This window comes from Leuresthes tenuis, unplaced genomic scaffold (assembly GCF_036924035.1).
Source record: "Leuresthes tenuis unplaced genomic scaffold, fLeuTen1.0.hap1 SCAF_19, whole genome shotgun sequence".
Taxonomy (NCBI): Eukaryota; Metazoa; Chordata; class Actinopteri; order Atheriniformes; family Atherinopsidae; genus Leuresthes; species Leuresthes tenuis.
In genome coordinates this window covers 18,622,573-18,645,009 of record NW_027325373.1, presented here as the reverse complement: position 1 = coordinate 18,645,009, position 22,437 = coordinate 18,622,573, and the positions used below count along the sequence as shown (strand labels likewise).

The 22,437-nt window shown below is 40.4% G+C and overlaps 4 protein-coding genes across 5 annotated transcripts; 1 reads left to right on the top strand and 3 right to left on the bottom strand.

The window, feature by feature from the left end:
• The first annotated feature begins 4,500 nt into the window (after positions 1-4,500).
• On the top strand, positions 4,501-6,354 carry ch25hl2 (cholesterol 25-hydroxylase like 2). The gene has a single exon (XM_072371879.1). The coding sequence runs from the start codon at positions 4,641-4,643 to the stop codon at positions 5,538-5,540; it is 900 nt and encodes a 299-aa protein (XP_072227980.1). The 5' UTR covers positions 4,501-4,640; the 3' UTR covers positions 5,541-6,354.
• A 194-nt stretch (positions 6,355-6,548) lies between these two features.
• On the bottom strand, positions 6,549-11,103 carry LOC140277098 (proteinase-activated receptor 2-like). 2 transcript variants are annotated; one of them, XM_072371996.1, is made up of 2 exons: positions 10,933-11,103; positions 6,549-10,387 (listed from the first exon to the last, which is right to left on the bottom strand). In XM_072371996.1, exons 1-2 carry the CDS (start codon positions 11,000-11,002, stop codon positions 9,297-9,299), a joined length of 1,161 nt encoding a protein of 386 aa, XP_072228097.1. In that variant the 5' UTR covers positions 11,003-11,103; the 3' UTR covers positions 6,549-9,296. The 2 variants fall into 2 exon arrangements, with proteins under 2 accessions (XP_072228097.1, XP_072228098.1); XM_072371997.1 differs by lacking the exon at positions 10,933-11,103 and adding an exon at positions 10,469-10,682.
• Positions 11,104-14,763: 3,660 nt separating this feature from the next.
• f2rl1.1 (coagulation factor II (thrombin) receptor-like 1, tandem duplicate 1) lies at positions 14,764-16,480 on the bottom strand. The gene is made up of 2 exons (XM_072372206.1): positions 16,315-16,480; positions 14,764-16,024 (listed from the first exon to the last, which is right to left on the bottom strand). The coding sequence occupies exons 1-2, from the start codon at positions 16,388-16,390 to the stop codon at positions 14,961-14,963; spliced, it is 1,140 nt and encodes a 379-aa protein (XP_072228307.1). The 5' UTR covers positions 16,391-16,480; the 3' UTR covers positions 14,764-14,960.
• A 2,052-nt stretch (positions 16,481-18,532) lies between these two features.
• Positions 18,533-21,115, bottom strand: LOC140277196 (proteinase-activated receptor 1-like). The gene is made up of 2 exons (XM_072372137.1): positions 20,880-21,115; positions 18,533-20,284 (listed from the first exon to the last, which is right to left on the bottom strand). Exons 1-2 carry the CDS (start codon positions 20,953-20,955, stop codon positions 19,062-19,064), a joined length of 1,299 nt encoding a protein of 432 aa, XP_072228238.1. The 5' UTR covers positions 20,956-21,115; the 3' UTR covers positions 18,533-19,061.
• Positions 21,116-22,437: the final 1,322 nt, after the last annotated feature.

Below are 22,437 nucleotides of genomic sequence, written 5' to 3'. Positions count from 1 at the left end.
AAATAACTGGGTGGCAAATTGAATTCGGGTGTTTGAGGGGAGCATAAAGAGGCAGAGGCAAACCAGAGGAACAGAAACCAGAATACAGGACATGACACCAAACAGAAAACCCAACACAAAAAATCAGAAGATCTACGTAACACCAAAACAGGACCAAAACCGTAATGAAAGCCATGCCTCATTAAACATTTGTAGAATATATCAATCAGGACAACACATATTAATGCTGATGAGATAAAACGCACTGCTGAAGAATGACTGTTTTGTAACTGGACCTATGTTCAGCTGTGTCTCTTGGAGGAGCATCACAGCTCGTCATTCTGTTTTCAGAAACCTTGTGTTGTATAGTAATGATGGTGTGTAAAACTGAGTTAAACTTAGTTCATTTTACCTGCACCTCGGCCAAGTGGTAACGCCGATCCGAAAATGGTTTGTTCAAAACTCTAACAGCTGATTATTTTGACAAGTTGCTCACAGCCACTCTGTTTTATAAGAGTTAATCTAACAAGTTAGTCACTAAGACCTCCTGCCTCAAGGTCTCTTTATTCTTTCAGCGCTGGCTGCTTCACGGATGTCTTTCACTGATGAAGTGCTAAAAATGTGATGAAGTAACACTATGGTCACTTCATACTCAAGTGTCTGTCTGTGAAGTGAGAGGCAGAGATCTCTGAAAACAGCCCAGAAACTGACATAATAAATTCTGCATTAAATTCAAACACATTTATGCTCATTATTCTGTCAGAATGAATTCAAAGGATTCTCTAAAACACCACCCGTTCTCAGTTGTTGCAGTTTTGTTGTTTCACCAGTAACAGACACTCAAGCATGGAGAGTGGATCTGAAAGAGAACAGCGACCCACTCCTCTCTGCTCTAAGGTTCTCCTGTCTTGGCGATGAATTTCAAGAGCATCTGTGAGAATTTCTATGTTGCTGGAGCTGGTCTAAAAATCTGCAGTCTCTTATTAGAACCCAATTAGAACTTTAATGATCTAAATACATTTGTACATGGAACTTGGAATAAATCAAATTTACCACACATGTCAATGGCCCAGATTCTCTGGTCGTGCAGCAGATCCTATTGTGGCCTGCACACCACATGCTGACAATGCACCGTTAAATCTAAAGTCTGTAGAACACTGAGTAAGTACACACCAAATCTGAACACCCACCCTCTGAAACAGCGTGGTGAATAGCTGGATACTACGACAGCTATAGCACAAGCAAGACCAACAACACAAACATTTTGAAGACTTTTTCTCCACCACAATTTAGCCTCAACTCTGTGAGGTAAAAAGTAATATCAGCATTTGTTTCGAAAGGCGCTGGTAAAAGGTTGGACCCCCTTTTGCCTTAATTCTTCGTGGCATACTTTCAACAAGGTGTTGGAAACATTAATCAGAGATTTTGGTCCATATTGACATGATGGCATCACGCAGTAGCTGCAGATTTGTCAGCTGCACATCTATGATGCCAATCTCCCGTTCCACCACATCCCAGAGGTGCTCTACTGGCTTGAGATCTGGTGACTGTGGAGCCCACTGGAGTACAGTCGACTCATTGTTGAAATCGAGACTCATCAGACCAGGCAACGTTTTTCCAATCTTCTATTGTCTAATTTTGGTGAGCCTGTGTGAATTGTAGTCTCAGTTTCCTGTTGTTAGCTGACAGGAGCTGCACCCGGTGTGGTCTTCTGCTGCTGTAGCCCATCTTCTTCAATGTTCGACGTGTTGTGCGTTCAGAGATGGTATTCTACAGTCCTTGGTTGTAACGAGTGCTTAATTGAGTTATTGTTGCCTTCCTATCATCTCGAACCAGTCTGCTCATTCTCCTCTGACCTCTCACATTAACAAGGCATATTCGTCCACACAACTGCCGCTCACTGGATATTTTCTCTTTTTCGGATCATTCTCTGTAAACCCCAGAGATGGTTGTGTGTGAAAATCCCAGTAGATCAGCAGTTTCTGAAATGCTCAGACCAGCCCGTCTGGCACCAACAACCATGCCACATTCAAAGTCATTTAAATCCCTTTCTTCTATATATATATATATATATATATCAAATGTGTTTTTTATTTTCTTCAAAGTACTTCTGATTAACTGAGCTATACATAGAAGTGCTGTCCTATCCATGTGTTTATGAATATATTTCCTGCACTGTGGTGTGGTGGTTAGCACCGTCACCTCACAGCAAGAGGGTTCCAGGTTCGATCCCTGCCTGTGTGGAGTTTACATGTTCTCCCCGTGTATGCGTGGGTCCTCTCCGGGTACTCCGGCTTCCTCCCACCATCCAAAAACATGCATGTCAGGTTAATTGGTGAGTGAGTGTGAGCGTGCATGGTTGTTTGTCTCTGTGTGGCCCTGTGATGGAGACCTGTCCAGGGTGTACCCCGCCTTTCGCCCGATGACTGCTGGGATAGATTGAGGGTATAGAAGATGGATGGATAATGCACAAAATCGTTCTGTATAAGAAGTGCATTGTTGATAGATAGACATTGAAACAAAATTTATAAATAAAGCTGCAAAAATCAAGTTGTGTTCGTGGTTTAAAAGAGTTTTATTCAATGCAGTGCTCATCGACCTCAGTGAAAAAGCTGTTCTATGATTGTGTGCTAACAGCTCTACGATTCATCCCGCTACGCACCACTCGTTAAAAAGTCGGAACTGCTGGATTCTGAGTTGAATGCTCCACCTCGATGCTGTTTTTTTTTATCCTTCCTAAAACCAGGGACGTTTATCCTCATGATGAAAGCAAAATTATTCATCACATTTATTTGGATTTTCCCCTTTGACACTTATTCACAGGGTTTCATCAATGACTCTGTCTTTGCACAATAGTTGATTTTTGTTGCCCTCTGCTGGCTGATTTTAGAAAGTGAACAGATCTCAGCTCATTGTTCAGCGAACATTCTCCTCACTGTCTGACAAAAGAGATCCTTTAAGAGCTCCTCTAGAATAAGATACGCTAGATCATTCTTTGTGAAAGAAAGGAAAATTCTATTCCAAAAACTCCTTGTGGAAGTAAAACTCATGGTGACACTTGATTATTTCAATCCAAATTGTATTAACTGTGACAACACTATTTTTCCCTTTTGTAAATTTGGCTTTTATTTTTCATTTACGAACTTTCATGATAAATCAGTATTCTACATAATCTCTCATATGTTATAAAAAAGATAACATTTGTGCAACAATGTGATAAAATTGCAGTAGACGAAGTATCTAAAGTCTTTGTTGAATATTTATGGAGCAGCTTAGTTTCAGTGTTGCTCTTTGAGAATTTTCCCTACCATCTTTTCTTGACCCCATCACATTTTCCATTAGGGTCAAGGAAAAGAGCAAAGGAAAAGATGACAGGAGGTCATTTTTTTGACTACCTTAGAGAATACATGTAAATGTAAAGCTCTACATCACCATCACATGTAAATTTGCTCTACAGGCCCATCCGTTAAGTAATCATGATTAGTTCCTGCAATCTTCTTTGTGTTACATGCGACTTCTCATATAACTTCTCCTTTTTGAGACTGTTGATGGTGCTTTACAGATTCAATTCATTATTGCATCAAAAGCTGGATTCTCTCATGCAAACACATAAAAAACAATATGAACATGTTAACATTAAAAGAAATAGTGTATCTAATAAGTTTATCCTTTCATAAAAGAAGAGATAACATATCACAGAACTACAAAATATGTTTGTGCGTTTTTATGTTAGGCTATTATTTGACAATATGCTAAAAACTAAGGATATATTTAGATATTTGAGGGGCTGTGCGATGATTGGTGCCACTTGTCAGATGTATGGCAAAGGAATTCATCTGCCATGGCAAAAAACATAAAGAACTTCTGAATCCTGAACTTGTGTTGTTAACCCCTGTTTGTGTTGATACAGTTTAATGTAATATAACTGTAAAAAGCATCAACATGCCATCACATGATATTTACCAAAATGTCCATTCTCTGCAGAGTGATTGCATCACACCATAGAAACAACAGCTGCTGTCGGTCGCTGTTCCAGTTCTGTCCGGTTCTTTTGAATGCATGTCACATTTGACAACTTTTCCATGATTAATGACTCTTTTGGGCTCATGTGGTGTGTGGATGTGCATGTGTGCACTGTATGTGTCTGATGATCTGAGAGTGTAAGAGACAAAAACATCAAAGGGGTCAATAGCTGGCACACAGGCCTAAAAATATAACTTGATGCATGACGGTTGATATTCTTTTATGCTGTTTAATGTTAACAGCTCAGAGACAAGGTCCCTTGGATTTTTGTGAACAAGTCCAATTCAAAAGAAAAAAACGGAAGCTCTCTCTCCATGATTTGGGTCAAAAATGAGAGCTGTTGTGGCCCGGCTCCTGAGTCCTGGCTGCGGGCCTTGTGGCCATGAAAAAGGGCCTTCTTTTAAAATGCAGAGGGTGGAGGGGGGTGGAGGTGGGGCTTGAACATACATAAGAGGCAAAGACAGTCCACCAGTCCAATTTGGCACAACATCACCAGACAATTTGCTGTCGCTTAACCTATATGAAGAGGCTGATTGGATCTTTCCATTCATTTCGACCCTGTTTATCCTCTCCTGTGGCTTGTTAGATAATAATCCTCTTGAATCAGCCCTCTTTGGAAGAGAAACGGCACATTAGTGATGAGCACAGGCAGGTTACTAAGAACTGAGGCTTTGTCCTGGATGTCGGACGTAGACAACGTGACCGGGGGTCAGTCCCAGGACTTGGTTCTGCAGCCTGTTTGGGACTACCTGCGCCAGAACCACCATGATTTCCTGAGGAGCCCTCTCTTCCCTGTGATCCTGTCAGTCGCTACCTACTTCATGCTGGTTGGTCTTTACACCATGCTGGACCTGCTGGCTCCCTCCTGGCCTTGTATAAATCGTTACCGGCTGCATCCTGACCGACCCGTCACCTGGCCTAACATCTGGACTACCCTGGGTATCACCATCTACAACCACCTGTTTTTCATCTTTCCTGCTGCAGTTGCACAGTGGCTGTGGAGGCCACCGACTCCTCTGCCCCGCGAAGCACCCACTCTCTGGAGCTTTTTCCTGGGCATAGTGGGCTGCATGGTTGTCTTTGATTTCCAGTATTACCTGTGGCACCTACTGCACCACCGTGTTCCCTGGTTGTACCGCACCTTCCATGCCGTGCACCACCAGTACAACCAGCCTTTCAGCCTGGTCACCCAGTACCTATCAGGCTGGGAGTTGTTCAGCGTGGGATTTTGGGCGACCGCCGACCCCATCCTGCTGCAGTGTCACTGCGTCACAACTTGGGCCTTCATGGTCTTTAACGTTTACGTTTCCACTGAGGACCACTGTGGCTTCGACTTCCCATGGTCCACGCATAACCTTGTGCCGTTTGGCCTTTGGGGTGGTGCCCCCAAGCATGATGCTCACCACCAGCGACCTGGTACTAACTATGCCCCATTCTTCGCGCACTGGGACTGGCTGGGGGGGACCCACATCGTGCCAACTCCCTCCAGCCACGCTGCCACAGAGGAGCCAGATGAGATTAAAGGGAGAAAGGACTAAAGCGCCTGAATAAATCTCTTATTGACTCTGCTCCTCATTTACTCAAAACTCCATCTTTTGTACCTCCTCACATTCCAATGCACTTTTTTTTCTCTCTACTCTCTTGGAGACCAGTTTCCTTCTCTACAACCTTGCAGCATTTAATTTGTTAATTATGTCAATATACTAACTCACCCTATTCTGGTCATTTCCTCAGCTGGTAATGTCTGGTAAGCTGTCAAAGAAAATTCCTTATGTCTGTATGGACAGTGATAGTATACATTATAATAAATGTGGAATATGCGCATGTATGTGTTATTCATGGAGATTTCACATTTATATTAATGTACTGAGGTGTTGTCTTCATGGCATTCTCAGGTCAGTTTCCACTCATGTTTTGAGCTTCTTTGAAAAATAAAGGTTAAGAAGATAAAAGCACAGTTCTGTGTTGTTAAATTTCACCGAGCAGCTCTAACTGAATGTCTGCTGACGGTAGGTGGTGTGATCTGTCAGAGTGATTTCGCTCATGTTAGCACGGACACTCTCTCTCTCCTCTGTGCTGACCCTCTCATTCGCAGGCATGAATGGCGGCTTTTAGCTCTATCCCAGAATCATGGCGTGCGTGCAATACTAATCTATCGTTCTGTCTTTGAGACAAGATGTCCTTGCTTGAGGAGTTCTTAAAACTCCTCAAAAGAAAACTCATCTGTGAAGATATATTTTGGGTATTTTCCGAATGAGTATTTGTTCAGAGAAGCAGAAGTTATTCTTTTAAAAGCTTCACAAATGTTTTTTTCTTCGTATTTTTTTTTCAGTATGAAAAATTAAACATACAGTCAGGTGGTTGTATTGGGTCAGAATTTTCAAAAAAAAAAAAAAAAAAACTTTAAGGCTCTTTAAATATGTTTTTTTACTGAAGGGCAGAATCATTAACTGTTACTTTTGCATCGTACTTCCTAAACTTTAAAGCATCCGCCAGCAGAGGTCCCTTTTCCTACAAACTCAAGGAGAGCAAGCAAGGCTCCAAAATACATGTGAAGCAAAGACTAGACATCTTTTTATTTGACATCTTCTTTTCTCACACAGAACTACATTGAATCATTAATGCTGATGGAAACACCAGTTTTCTCTGTGACTTCTCTCTGTCTACTGTTGTTAGTGACCTTGCAACAGCGCTTTCAGTCAGAACCGGTTTAACATGTTTTCGCTCGACATGTCAGTTCTCGCACACATTCTTACATTCTTACTTAGAAATCTGTGAAGGCCCAGACAAAGATAGCAAGGGGAAGGCAGATCTATATCTGTCACATGCATGTATTTTCACTCTAAGTTAGTTTTGTTTTTTCTCTTAAATTAATTAATAAAACCCAACTTTTGAAACTAATACACCCACCAGTAGAGTCCTGAAGTTTAGTGGCGGTTTGATGAGCAACCCTGCTGGCAAAACATAGACACCAGTATTCAAACAAGGTACATATACCTAAGAAGTATAAATATTACATCATGGAAGAATGCCAGTACCCGTGACTACTTGCACTGCACATATATGTGCATCTGTAGAAATAATCTACTTAGAACATTACTGCATTGTAAAGATCCTGAATAATTGTGAAATGTATATTTAAATGAGACTTAAAGCTGTTTCTGAACAGTTTGGCAACAATGTGGCTTTTAACTGATAGTATGTGGTGTGACTCAATTTAAATGTAGTAGAATATGACAATCATCACCTCTAAGTAGACCTAATATAAACTATGACAAATAAAAGAATTGTCCCCTGCTACAGACATGTAATGTGCCCTCCCATTCATCTAGTGGAGGAAGAAGACAGACAGTCAGAGGCAGATTTCATGCCTCTGCCAGGTTGTTTTTGCTTTTATTTTTGTTTTTTTCATTTTTGTTCTCGGGCCCACTAATTTTTTTCAACTAATTTTGCATCTATCTGTAGTTATGCTATGTATTGTTGTGGTCATTCTGCATGTTATTAAAGCTTTATGGTAAATCCTGTAGTTATTGTGTGTCTTTTGTGACATTTTAGCTCTCTTCATGGTCACTTCATGTCTATGTTTTGGTCTCTTCATACTGTTTTGTGGTAATCTCTTGATTACTTAGCAGCTCTGCTCAATTTGTGCCACTTTCCTTTTGTTTTGGTTAGCTTGAGTCTCTGCTCAGCCTTCTTTTATTCATCCCCGTGACTCTTTTGGGGAGTGACACCTTGTGGTTTAATAACCTTTAAAACCCTTTTAATTAACAATATTGTATATTTTAAAAACACGACAGCTATTGTAAATGTTCATGGGGAACTATTACAGCCATTTACCTTTCCAGTTACATAATGTTGTAACAGAAGTTGTTCCCATCAATATTACATGTGAAAAGGTCTCAAACGTCCAGTTCTAACTAAAATCTAGCATTTTGAGCATATATATTTGGAAATAATCAGTCATACGATTAATGATCATTGCTTTTGTTTGTGGGGAGCTGTGTCAGTGTACCTTGGCCAGGGCGTGGCTCTGCCCTCAACATGTGAAAGGACTGTATTCTACTCTGACTAAAGGTAAGCTGACACTTAACCACAATCATTTACCTCCTCAAACAGCCCACAACCAGTCGTTACACAGGAAGCTATTCACGGTGTGTGTGGGGGATGGTGGTGACTCTTTGGGTGGGATCATTACTTGAAACAATTTATCTCGAGACAAAAGACCGCAAGATACAATTCTCCTTTGGTGACTACATACTGTTGGAGAGCTTAAGCGAATCAGAAACATTTAACAAATAATATTGTGAGGGCTTTGTGTTAACTAAAAGTTGCAAATCAGGTTTGTATTTGGTGTCTCATTAAGTTAAAAAATAGCTACAAAAACCAAGATGTGAATTTTGAAATGCTTGGATTTTTGTTTACATATCTGACAGATGACGCCGAAACCAGTGAGATGGCAACCTCTTTAGATCATCCTCATGCCTTATCATGCCCTTAAACATTCCTTAACCCTCTCTTATGTTACACGCTTTCCTTCAGAAGACCTCCTCCTAAATGAATATCTAAGTTTGCATTTAAAGAACTGGTCTGTGTAGTTTGTTCATTTCAGCACAACACATTCCACGAATTCCAAAGGGCATAGTTAACAAATCATGTGAACGTGTCACGGACGAACGTCTCCGGTCACCTGATGACAAGCAGGCCAGTGACTCACTGCAATAAATTACACAATGGGTTTCACAGAAACTACATCCTGCATTTACAATTCATTTAAGAAAATACATAATCATATCACAGTTTTCAAATTCAAAACTTTATAAAAGCAAATGTTTGGCACAAGAAGTTTAAAATGACATGGTAAAACCTGAAGGCTGTAGGAAATCGCCAAATGGGCAACAAAACATATATATACACAATATAAAATAAAACATTTCTTTCATGAAAACTTGATTTGTGTGGCCTTTTCATTGCAGATAGTTTGCTTTCGTGTATCTTCAAAGCAAAGATCAAGTCACACTCTTGGTAAAAGGTACATTAATCAGACATTATGTGCATCTTACAGCAATAAATGTCTGTTTTTAACTGACCTTATTCCCCCTCTACATAGCTATATATACACAATATGAGAAATACAATAAAAACAAAATATTTCACATTGTAACATAAAGCAGCTGCTAAAAGTTGCGCTATACACATCATTGACTACAGACTGTTCTCTTCAAACCACAGTAATCTTCACATTTGAAGTTCATCTGATGAGTTCACTTTGATGAGTCTCTTCCCTCCTTTTGTCACTAACAGGTGCTGCTCCCTGTGTTCCCAGAATCCGACACGTACGACTTGCTCTTCTGGGAGTATTTCATGGAACTGAAGGAAACTCTCATCCTCTCCACTGTCCTGCTGCTTCTGCATAGCAGAGTGTTCTTCACATGATTTCTGAATTCCTCAGACACAAAGTAGTAGATGAACGGGTCCAGGCAGCTGTTGAGACTTGTGAGACACAACGTTGCCAAGTAGAAGCCATAGCCATTGTTTACGACTCCGTGTTTCAGGAGGGAGTAATGCACCACCAGCATGATGTTACTGGGGATGAAACACACTAGGAATGTGACCAAGACGATGACAATCAACACAACGGCTTTATTTCGGCTCTTTGATGTCGTACTGTCCTCCATGCTTCTCCCCAGAGTTTTCAGTAGTAGGACATATGCCACAACAATCACCACACATGGGATGAGGAACACAATCGTACCCATTAGGATGAAGTAGTAGAACGGAAGCTTGATCGAAGGGAATGGATCCGTGAGGTCGCTAATGATGTTCACATCATGGCAGGTTGTTATGTTGGGGTCTTTGAGCTTGGCCGTGTGGTTATACAGGTACAGAGGAGTGGTGGTGAGCCAGATGAAAGCCCAGATGGCCACGCAGACACTAATAGCGACTTTATTGTTCCTCTTCTGCGTCGACAGAGGGTGCGCCACCACCCAGTATCTCTGCACGCTGAGGGCGGCGATGAACAGGACTGAGCAGTACATGTTCCCATAGAAGAAGCTAACAAGGACTTTGCACAGTGGCTCCCCGTAGATCCAGTTGTTGCCGTTTATGTGGTAGGCGATTTTTAGAGGCATCCAAATGACAAAAAGCAGGTCAGCCAGAGCCAGGTTGGCCATGTAGATAGATGAGGGGTACTTCTTCTTGGTCCTGAAGAGGAAGACCCATATAGCCATTCCATTTGCAGGAAGTCCCACCGCAAATACGATGATGTAGATGATTGGGAAGAAGACGGTGGTGAGATTACCCTTTAGTGTTTCTGATGCTGCATGATCAATAATAACTTGGTTTTCAGGGTCCAAAACTCCAATGAAACCTCGACCTGTAGGCCCATCTAAAACAAAGAAGAATAAATAGATGTTAAAGGTTAAAAATTATCCTTCAGAATATTCTACAAAATGCAAACTCTTGAAACCTGTTTGGATTTGGGATTGTGGCTGGACATAAAAATGGATATGGATCAGACTTTTTGCAAAAAACATAAATCAAGATCTATGATGTACTGATTTTGTATGGAAAACCATCCTGACTTGCAGCTTAAACTATCAAGAAATGAACCCAAGTTGCCTAATGAAGCAACTTCACTGGATAATGAATCCTCCAAATACATTCCATGGTTAAAAGTAACTACACCTCAACGGGTTACATTGATTAAATCCAAATCTAAGGTACTTTTTGGTTGGTATTCTCTTACGTAAGTGCGCGTGCATGTCACAATTCAAGGTTAAACAATATTTCGACACAACTATTTCCCCATTACATCGGACGGACATGTTTCAAAGCTCTTTGCAAACAATAGGCAGCTTAATTATTGACTAAGTAAGCTTTTTAATTGCACTCTCTTTGGTCGTCGACACAACGAAGATTTGTTGATCATACCTGCAATGACACCCGAGGCAGAAATCCAACAGAAAACAAACAGGAGCGGAAACATCCGTGGAAAATCCATATCTGCGTCCTCTACCACGAACGTGCGTCTATGTTACCGTCTCCCTTCAGCGGCTGCTTATTTAATGTGCGATAACCTCTCCCGGTGTTGAAGGACACTCCCCGATGATACCTGTTCTTACGCGTACGTCATTAACCCGCCCACCGGGTTTGCTCACTCCATTACGTTTCCATGATACTCACCTTAGCTCACATACCTCACATCAACATTTTGTTGATACAACATTTCCTCCCACTAAATAGTCTAGATCAGTTTTACTTTTTTTTTAATCCGTACGATTCTTCCATTTTTGCATTAAATGCTGTGTGCCTATCATGTCTGATGTCAAAACTAACTTTGCGAACAGCTGCAACACAAAGCAGGCAGAGCTGCATTATGTTAAAATGCATTTGATTTCTCTAATTTCTTGTCTTTAAAAGCAAAGTTTTAAAAATATGCAGCGTTTTTCCAATGTAATGACAAAATGTACATCATAATTTCATAGTAGCCTGTCGTATTAAAAGCAGCTACGTTGCAGATACAGAGTTTTGTTTGTTGTTTGTTCAAGAGGAGTCAGTGTGCAGAGGTTCAGTTTCGGTTGAGACAGGACGGATGGAACACGTTCGTGATGCAACAAACTTTCATTAAACATAAACTGCAGCTGTTGTAAAAGCGCAACTCTTGTTCATTCCAGCGTACGTGCTGTCAGAGGCGCTTTAGCCTCTCGTGGTCTTGGCAGCCTGCTCTCGTCACATGAAATGAGACGAGTGATCAATCCTGCCTGTTTTGATAATGCCACGGGACAAATGAAACAGCTTGATTCAACCAGACTTACCTTGACACATGCACACCAAGTCAACAAAACGGGGGGGGGGGGGGGGGGGGGGGGCATGTGCAGAATGGGTGCCAGCTTTAAGTGTATTCTTAAATCTTCGTGAAAATAATATACACACAATCAATATCACACGTCTACGGACAGAATTGGATTAAACATACAAATTTTTTCTGTTCAACACCATTAAATCTAGAAGCAAGTTCCTGAGGATTTGGCTTTTCAAAATGAGTTTGGCACTTCTGTCCCTCTTTCTCAGACTGAAAGTCTTCATGCTTTTAGATTCTCACAACATGAGACAAGGAAATCCGGTGATGTGTCATTTGAGAAGCTGGAGATATCGCATTTTTGTTTATAAAACTCTATACCTATCGATAAATAGATATTCAATTCATACACAGAGACTTGTTCAAACATAAGAAATTAAATCATTGCAGGCCATTGCACTCTAAGTGATACTGTGGAGGACCAACACAAACCTGCTAAGAACAAAGGTTAAAAGTGTGCGTCGTTTTGGAAAAAAGGAACAGTTTGACCTTTCCAGCAGCCTGCCACACAATGTATCCTCAAATACAATGTTTTAAACAGTTAAGGCCTCTTTTAGTTCCTCATAAAGTGCTGTTTATTGCGTATCATTACTGCCACCGTGACAGAAACCAGGTGCCACGTTTGGTTGAGGATTTAGCTTTAGATCATATTTTAACATAACAAAAAATAATAATAATTCTAAAGGCTTAATGTAACTGATATGATAAAATACTCAATATAAATGGCTTACGTGGGCACAAAAGACATTTTTTTACAACAAGGGGAAATTAACTTTCTGCCTCGTCAAAAAAATCCCCAACAAGAGGAAATATGGAAATCAGCTGTATGACATTCAGAGCTACTGGATGCTGCACTAGATTAGGATCTGACATAAAAACAAAATTAACCAGCACTGAAACTAAAACCAGTCAACTTTAGCAGCTTTAGCAGCAAGTCAAGCCAAACATTGACTCTGTCTCATCCCTCTGCTTGAGGGATGCCATTTTAGCCAAAAAACTGTGGCTTAATTGGATACAAATCTGTACATTTATTCATCTGAATGTTTTTGACAGCATTCTGAAATCTCACTTTTACAATACAGTATGTCAAATCACTAAATCAACAGTAATCAGAAAGCGCATGGTTCCAATATAATGTCCCTTAGATTCTGCAGATCTATGTAGAGACATCTGTTGTTTTAATATCAGTGTTTGGATTACACAAAGTATGTAAAAAAAAAAAAAAGCATATGCCCTCATGTTGTTGTGACACTTCTGTCATCTGTTCTCAAACTCAGAATGTATCTTTAAACAACCAATAGATGAATAGCAAACAGCAACAAACAGGAACCGAAAATTGGTTGAAGAAAGTTCTTTAAGACGAGCAGACTATGTATCAATCACGTTTCAAACTAGACTGAACAATGAAATCCCAGTTGGTTGGATGTGTTTATGACTACACTGCTTGGACTAAAAGTAGCCTAAATTTAACTAGAGATATCCATGTTTGCAACATGTCTGCTCACCAGGTGATTTTGAGGAGGATTCATCCCTCCATAAGACCTGTTGCCACTGATTTTCAGTCCACTTCTTGTGTCATTTGGCATAGCTCAGCCTTTTCTCCCTGTTTCCCTTCCTTAAGAATGGCTTCTTGACAGCCACCCTTCCATGGAGACCATTTCTGATGAGGCTTGGGCCAACAGTAGATGGATCAGCTGAAGGTCCAGATGCATCTCTCAGGTCCAGTTTCAGGTCTTTGCTGGATTTTTTCCTCTTTCTTAAGGACATCACTTTCAGATACTGTTCATCTGCTGTAGATAGTTTTTTAGGCCTGACACTTCTTCTTTTGTCCTCCATTTGTCCAGTTTACTCAAATATTTTAAGGACACACTGCACACCATGCTGAGATATGCCAAGTTTTCAGATAACAGCTCTTCGGGAAATAGCTTGTTGGAGCAAAAATATTATTGTCCGTCTGTCAAACTGAGTTATCTTTGGTGTTTTTCATAGATGAAACTGAAGAAATGGGAACAAATTATGTGTCTTTGTGGCAAGATACTTGTAAGAGCTTAACGATACAATTTAAAATATGTTCTTTGCTAAGCTGTCAGTTATGTGTCGACACAGCACTGCTTTAAGTGTGAGTTTGGCAACTTTTGATGCTTGAATGGTTCATAGGTCAGTATTAAGTGGCTTAACAAACAAAAAACACACTGCTCTGAAAATGGTCAGGTTCAAGGACCGGACTGATAACAAAAGACAGAAAAATAGACCTTCAGAAAGCCTGGAGAACTACTGCTCAAGACCACTTTAAATAAACCACTTTAAAAAAAAAGAAGAAAGTCTGGCTGCTTGGAAGCAAAATATAAAAAAAAACAAAAAAACATGAGACGTGTATCAACACCTTTGCACAGAACTGTGGATGCAGAAACATTTGACTAGTCTTTTAACAACTAAATTGCTCAGGATGATATGCAAATAGCCTGAAGGCAAGTATATTTTTCATGGTATTTTTAAATTTGGGGGAAAATATCAGACATTTTAATGCCCACTAAGATCTTTTTGGCTGAACTCAGTGCTTTTTAACACTTTGAAGACCTACTGTGTAAACAGTCGATAAGGGGGAGACAGAAATGGTTGATATAAATGGAAATACCGTTCTTAAATCTATTTAAATTGATTGATGCACCACCAGCATGATGTTACTGGGGATGAAACACACTAGGAATGTGACCAAGACGATGACAATCAACACAACGGCTTTATTTCGGCTCTTTGATGTCGTACTGTCCTTTGGTAATCAATTGATTTAAATAGTGAAATTAAGCTATTTAAGAGTTCAGTCCCAAAGCCCTCTGGCATACTTATACACAGGACTATTTCATCTTAATAAAATCTGAACTTAGAGAAATATAAAATGACAGATCGTTTAAATCACAATTTAATTAAGGTAAACAGAAGAATACAACAAAATCTGCATTATTAAAACACTTTAATAAAAAAAAATATATTTACAAAATAATAATAAAAAAAAACACCAACTCAAAACCTCAATGATAATAATGATCATTAAAATCTTTACACGTGTCTAGATTTCTTCACATGTCAGACCCAGGATCCATTAGCAGTCACTGCTCTGTGTGTTCCCTGTGTCAGATGTATATGCGCTGTTCTTTTTGGAGACCTTCAAAGCACTGAAGGACACCCTCATCCTCTCCACGGTCCTCTCACTCCTGCAGAGGAACGTGTTCTTCACATGCTCCCTGAAGTCCTCAGAGATGAAGTAGTACACAAAAGGGTCAAAGCAGCTGTTGAGGCTGGCCAAGCACAGGGTGGTGATGTAAAATCCGTACAAGTTGTTCTGAACCTCGCCCAGCAGGAGGATGTAGTGCACCAGCAGCATGATGTTACTGGGGGTGAAGCAGACTAAAAACATAACCAGGACAGTGACGATCAAGACAATAGCCTTTCTGCGCTTCTTGGCGACGTTAGGATCCGCCATGCTGTTCCTGAGAGCTCTGAGCATAAGGACGTAGGATATGATGCACACAACAGTGGGAACGACAAATCCCAGCGTTCCCATCGTCAAGAAGTAACCTGCTGCAATATTCTTCTGTGTGGGCCTGGTGACGTCATGGCAGGTCAGGATGTTTAGGTTTCTTAGTTTCACTTCCTGATCATACAGGTAGAGAGGGATGGTGATGAGCCACACCACCACCCAGACCGCGATGGAGACAGAAACAGCGACAGAGTTGCCCCTCTGCATCTGGGACATGGGATAAACCACAGCCCAGTAACGCTGGACACTTATACAGGCAATAAAGGAAATGGAGCAGTACATGTTGCCATAGAAAAATGCCACCAACACTTTGCACAATCCATCTCCGTAGATCCAGTTGTTGCCATTGAAGTGATACGCTATTTTCAGTGGAACCCAGATGACAAACAGCAGGTCGGCAAGAGCCAGGTTGGCCATGTAGATGGAGGACGGGTGCTTTTTCTTCGTCCTGAAGAGGAATACCCAGATTGCCAAGACATTGGTGGGAAGCCCAACAACAAACACGATGATGTAGACGATCGGGAGGAAGACTGTTGTTAGACGGCTGGTCAGGATTTGTTGGGCTTGGGGACTGACCCACACACCATCTTTAGTCTCTGTGCCAGTGAAGCCTTTTCCTGTAATGTCTCAATATACAAAGAACAGGTTTATGATGAGCCAACACCTGAAGGCAAATGATCAGACTGTGACCCGTTTCCTTCCTGCTGTCACCAGCCTAACATCCTGCTTTACACATTTTGTCGTGACCAAAACGTTTCTGACTGACACCCAAGGGGAAATCTAACAAACCGAGCCCCTATTTAACGTTTCGATTTAAGCGACGCACTTCAAGGCTACCGACCCTGTGCGACCCGAGCTTATTACCACTTCAAACAATTCAGTAACGACTGTTAAAACGAATAAGCGCATGCATTACCTGCGTTGTCCGTCACACACGGCTGCGTCCAACACAAAAACAAGATCAGCTGAAGCCATCGCGTCTTCAAAGTCATGATAACGGGTTGAGATAAAGAAAAACAACAATAAGTATCTGCGGGCGCGGTCCGACCTCGATGCACTTCGTGTTCTACTTGCCGCCTACAAACGCGTCACGCAGGTATGAAAACATCAAGTTTTCATACCTGCGTGACGCGTCATACGTCAGGTGACCAAAGACACACCCAGTAGTATTCATTTTGTTAGATTCTCTCCGAAAATAAAACTTCAAAACCCTGTTACAGGAAGCTACGGTTACTATTATGAACTCTTATCAGAATATATACTAGATATCCACTACCGTGACTTCCTTGGGATTAACGTTTCAATTTATAGCAAGCAAGCAACGACTTATTCATTACTAACTTTTATTATTAACTATTCACTAATCAATAAGTAAATATCACACTCCTCAAAGATATACTTCTTAAATTATAAATAAATGTATCTCTTTTGAAAAAGTTTTGATCAGGTTACTTGTTAAAACAAGAATAAGGAGCTCTGAGTTCTTTAACTTTACGTGACTGATTTAAAGGCCTGATATTGGTGTTGATTCAATAACTGAGTCAAAACAAGCTGCTTTACAGCTATCATTCACCTCCTAACTTTTCTATTTCTAGGGCAGTTCACTAGTTTCTAGGGCAGCTCCCCTGCCTCAGTAAACACGTTTTATTTTTTACAGAAATGATTGGATAAAGCATGTGTATTTCACTAAAATGAACATCTGTTGTGCATTGCTGTATGTGTTGTTTTCTGTCATTGTTTTCATGTCGAAATTGTGTGTTTAGCAGTTCTCATTAAATGAATAATGTATGCCAGGTGTTATACGAAGTGGCATGTGCAGAGCTGCCATCATGCAAACCATGTGGCCCACAGTGAGATTATACTGACACAAGCATGACAAACCCTACTCCAAACATTTCTATCCCTCTCAGAGCAGTCACTCCATCAGCACTTGGATTATTTTTGTCCATTTCTTTCTGTCTTTAACTTTCAGGCACATACAGCAGAAACTCAATTTAAGAGTGAAAATGGCTATGAATATTTTCTGGTTCAAGCTTCTCAAACATGAGAATTTACAGGACCTTTCCACCTCATATAACTGCAGACTGAGCATTTATGGGTTTTGAGTTGTTGGTTGTATACAAAAAAAGCTTCAAGATGAGTTAAGATGAGGGAAAATGCATTTGAGCTTACCCCCCTTGAAGCACTTGAAAACTGCTATTCTCATATTTTTTGGAGTAAACGATTTAACTGTATTGGAAACAATAACAGCCTGCAACCCAGTGCAGCTGCATGCCTAAAAAATGGATGCATCTGGCATTTCTAAACAGAGGTGGTGTGAGTTGCACATTGATTTCTTTCTGCTTATAGTGATGTAGCGCCACCTCCTGGTACTGAAAAGCAACTGGTAGGTAAATACACATTCAGCAATAGTAAAACAATATTCACTTGGATAGAGTACATGCTATAGTACATTTTGAGGTACTTATACTGTACTTGTGACTTTTCATTAAACGCTGTACTTCAACTCACAAGAAGCGGTATTGTACTTATTAGTGCACCATATTTACCTGACAGTTTTAGATATTTTCAGGATATTGGATATAGTCAAAATATTAGTTTTGTTGTTGATCAAACTAGCTGCAGAGATGTGCAATAGAAAGATGAATGAAACCAACTCTCACGTGTTTTTAAAACTTTTGTGACATCATCTCTCGCCATTGTCAGATTTTCTTTAAACATCCTCTCAATTAAAAAAAGAATAGAATCAGCATATCAATCCTGTGTGAGAGTGATCATTAGCTGAAATCCTGTTTTAAAAAGTTAAATAAGACCCATCAACTACAACAGTAAGGGTTGTTGTTTTTTTAAAGTACGAGTCATAATGTTCCACACATTTAAAACATTATACTTTAGCAGCCACCTGTTTTTGGAATTTTATGTACTTACAAAGGTACTTTTAGTGTGGTATCAGTACTTCAGTATAGTTAAGTGAAGGCTTAAGTGAATTATTCCTCCACTATTAGCAGGTAGTAGTTCTCACTTTTCACCAGCAGGTGTCAGCACAAATCTAAATATGAAAGAATAGGATTTAGTCTCAAAGCTGTTTCTATTTCACCTTAAAACACTGCATTGAGAGTCTTAGGTATTTATTTAGAAAATATAAAAAGCAGAAAAAATGTTTAAAAGTGGTACACTTTTACAAAAGTTAAAAGACGTTACTGACAGCTTTACACAGGTGATACACAAGTGCTTCAAAATAAGCTTACCTCCACTAATAGACAGAAAATACACAATTACTGAACAGTTTACTTCCATCAAATGAAACAGCGCATCTACAAATTTACATATAAACTCTGCAACTGTAAATACACAGTGCTGAAACTAAATAAAAATCGTAACTTCCTTCACTATTTTGGCGTTATCGTCATCACTCAAAAGTCACGTCTGTCATTGCGTATTTGCCATTATGAAACCAACATGTTTGACTGTTTCTGTTGGCATCACAAGTTAAGTTACCCTCCATTCAGTATAATTATAGAGGATAAATATCCAATGAAAGCTATACTGTAAGTGCTTCTTATGTGCAAAGACTTGAACTTCAGAATATTCTTGTGTTGCTTGAGAATTTTCAAAATCAAACGTGAGGGTCAGTTAAAACACGCTGCTCAGTGTAACAGTCAGTCAGACCAGCAGTTTCTTGTACTGGCTGTTGAGGTTGTCTTGTAAAGAGTCCATTTTGGTAACTGTAACGTTTTCTGTACGGCTGGATTTCAGAATTTTTCTGGTGCTGGATCTGCATGAATCAGATGATGAATGAGTGATGTTACTCATCTCTGTAATCCTCTGACACATTAACACCTTGGAGAGTTGCCTCTTGCACTGGGATGATCCAAAGTAGTAGACCAGAGGATCCAGGAGGCAGTTCAGACTTCCCAAACACAGAAACATCAGATAGAATCCGTAGGATCCATCTGGGGCCTCGCGGCTGTTCTTAAGCTCTTCGTTAAACATCAGGTAATGCAACAGCAGCAGGCAGTTTGTGGGCATGAAACACAACACAAATATCACGAGCACTGTCAAAGCCATCACCACTGCTCTCGTTCTTCTGCGGGAACTTGATGAAAGCCCCTGTGGGACTCTTCTGAGCGACCAGATTACTCGAGTGTAGGACACCGCTGTGATGAGCAGAGGCAGGAAGAAAAGGCTACAGCATAGGGTGATAAAGTAGTTCTTAAGCCAAATTATCTTGCTTGAATGTTGGACATCGTGACAAGTGGTGATGTTCAGCTCTTGGAGGGCAAAGGTTTGATTGGAGATGACAAGAGGCACAGAGCCAGCGAAGGATAATATCCACATGGTTGCACAGGCTATGACTGTATTCCGCGGCCTCCTCCAAGCCAGGGAGTCAATGGGATAAACTACAGCAAGAAGCCGGTCCACGCTGATGCAAGCAATGAGAAGAACGGAGCAGTACATGTTCCAGTAAAAGGCGGCAGTGACCACTTGGCACATGAACGGGCCAAAGATCCAGTTGTTGCCTACAAAGTGGTAGAAGATCTTGAAGGGGAGCACTAAAGCAAAGAGCAGGTCAGCAAAGGCCAGGTTCAGCATGTAGATGGCTGCTGGCTTCTTGGGCCGGATACCTTGAGCAAAGGCCAGCACTGCACAGATGTTAAGGGGCACACTGATGGAGAACACCAGAGTGTAGAAGGAAGGTATGAGGATGGTGGAGATGGGGCCCGTTAGAAATAGCAGCGCCTCTTCCGAGATGCTTGGTCTGGGATTTGTTCTGTTCTGCAAGTGAACAAACGATCTGTTATCTACATCTCTTGAATCTATGCTCCAGTCTATTGGTTCATCTGTGGATGGATACTCAAAATAGATAAAGGACCGTCCTATGGCATCTGGAAAGAGAAAAAAAAATGTGTCGGGGTGACCCAAGATTCAGGAGAGACAGATATCATGACAAAAACTGAAACAATTGGTTACTCGATCAATGGATCTGATCTTAAAATCAGTTTGGGAATTTTTTTTACTTTTCTAACAAGCCCTAAAATCACTTTATCAAGCAAGAACAGTAGGGAGAAAGTCCCATATTCTCCTCTTCCTAGTTCTCAAACAGTATTTCACATATGAATACATCGTCTCGTTTTGATAGGCTTTTTTTTTTCAGGTTTTAAAAAAGTAGTGAAAAGCATCCCATCCCAGCTTCAAAAGAGCACAAAGTTGCATCTTCGAACGTCTTGATTTGTCCAACCACCAGTCAAAACGTCAAATTTATCACACTGGTCTCACACTGAAGAGTCTGGAACAACTGGATTTAGCAAAATTTCCCTAAACCTCAATTATAGGCATTTCTTTTCAATCATAATTGGCTAATTTAAGAAGCAAACCGACACATCTCTAGCCTGACAAACCCCTGAAAAGACACACTTCTGTTTGCTTGACACGTCTTCAACATCTGTAAAAGTGTCACGAAGAGTCTTAAAGTTTTCTTACCGCTTGTATTTCTAGCCAAGGCAGCACGCTGGGTCACCAGAACCAAGAGCAAACACTTGAGAGATGCTGAAAACATTCTGCTGGAGAAAAAAAATGTCGTCAACCAAGAGAGGAATTAGGTTGTATTGTACGCCGTTAATCTGCGTAGACGTTCCTAGTGTTTTCCCTTTCAACCCCAGACTACTTCTGATCATCAACCATCCTCTGAATGTGAGTGAGCTGGTTTCCGCCCAGTGTCCGGCTGAGCCTAAACCCTTCCACCAATAAGCCGCAGAATGAGAGCAGAGACACATTCCTTTCGTCTGAGGTCAGCTTTCCCGTCACAGAGCAACAGCTTGATCTAATGAAGCGACATCCAAGCTCAGATTACCCAGAAAACATTTTATGTTTCAACGTCTCTCTCCAGCATGGATCCAGACGATCATTTGGTGGATGTAAAATATTCACCACGCAGTTTTTAACTGAGCCCATCAATCATCGATGCAGGCTCACATGTCACAGTTCCAAGAGTGTCTTACTGCAGACCTCACGCCTCTCCACAATTAATCAGTGACGTCATGCCTGTGGCTGTCCGGTCATTTCACAAATAGATGCCGCGTTTTCATTAATCTTAGATTTCATCATTGTCATTCTTTTCATTTTCTTTAATTACAATTGGATGTGTTATCCATATCCCAAATTTAGGCAAAGTTATTCAAATATAGCATACGTCAAAATAAGAGTAACAAGTATGATGATATAAGAGAAAGAAATGACCTGCTACATCACTGTCAGTTCACCCAGGTCTAAGAATGTTTATGCTGATTGCATATTGGTAAAAGATGACCTATTCTAGTTTATGTGAATCGCAGTAAAACCTAGACCACATTCATTTAGAAGCTAAGCTCTGGTAGCCTCATTAGACACTTGATTACCAGAGAAGCTCTGGGCCTTTATGGTAAAATGGAAAAAGGATTAAGTCTAAGCTCCCCTGTGAGCATCTCTTTTACAGAGTGAAATCAAATCGTGATAACAGAAACAGTGCAGCCACAAAACAAGGTTATACTGTAGGGGACAGTGGGGTAAGCTGACCCATTGTTTGTATTTTTGGCAACTGTGTACTTTAATTCTCACATGATCATCAATATCAGCAGCCCCCATCATTTCTGCTAGACTGTACAAAGAAGAAATTATTATTAACAATGAATAATACCAGTTTTTAATACCAGTTTATCCTCTAAGAATATTTTTCTTGCATATTGGTAATCTGTACATATATAAAAAATTAAAGATATATTTCTTTTTTTTTTCAACATTTCACCACATTCGTGGATGAAGTTAGTTGCAAAGTCTGGTCGTCAAGCAGCAGAAGTTGGTTTGTTTGCAAGTTCCCAACAAAACAAAAGGCTGGTTTTACAAATGACACACATGATACCAACTGGGTAACAGCTTTTTGTTTGTTTGCTTTGTAAAAATCTAGTCTTAGTCTTTTGGCTGAAAGGTTTATTAGTTTCAGTGGCATTTACATATTCATTCTGCTTCAACGAGCAATAGGCCATTTCTGGGAAAGGTTACAACT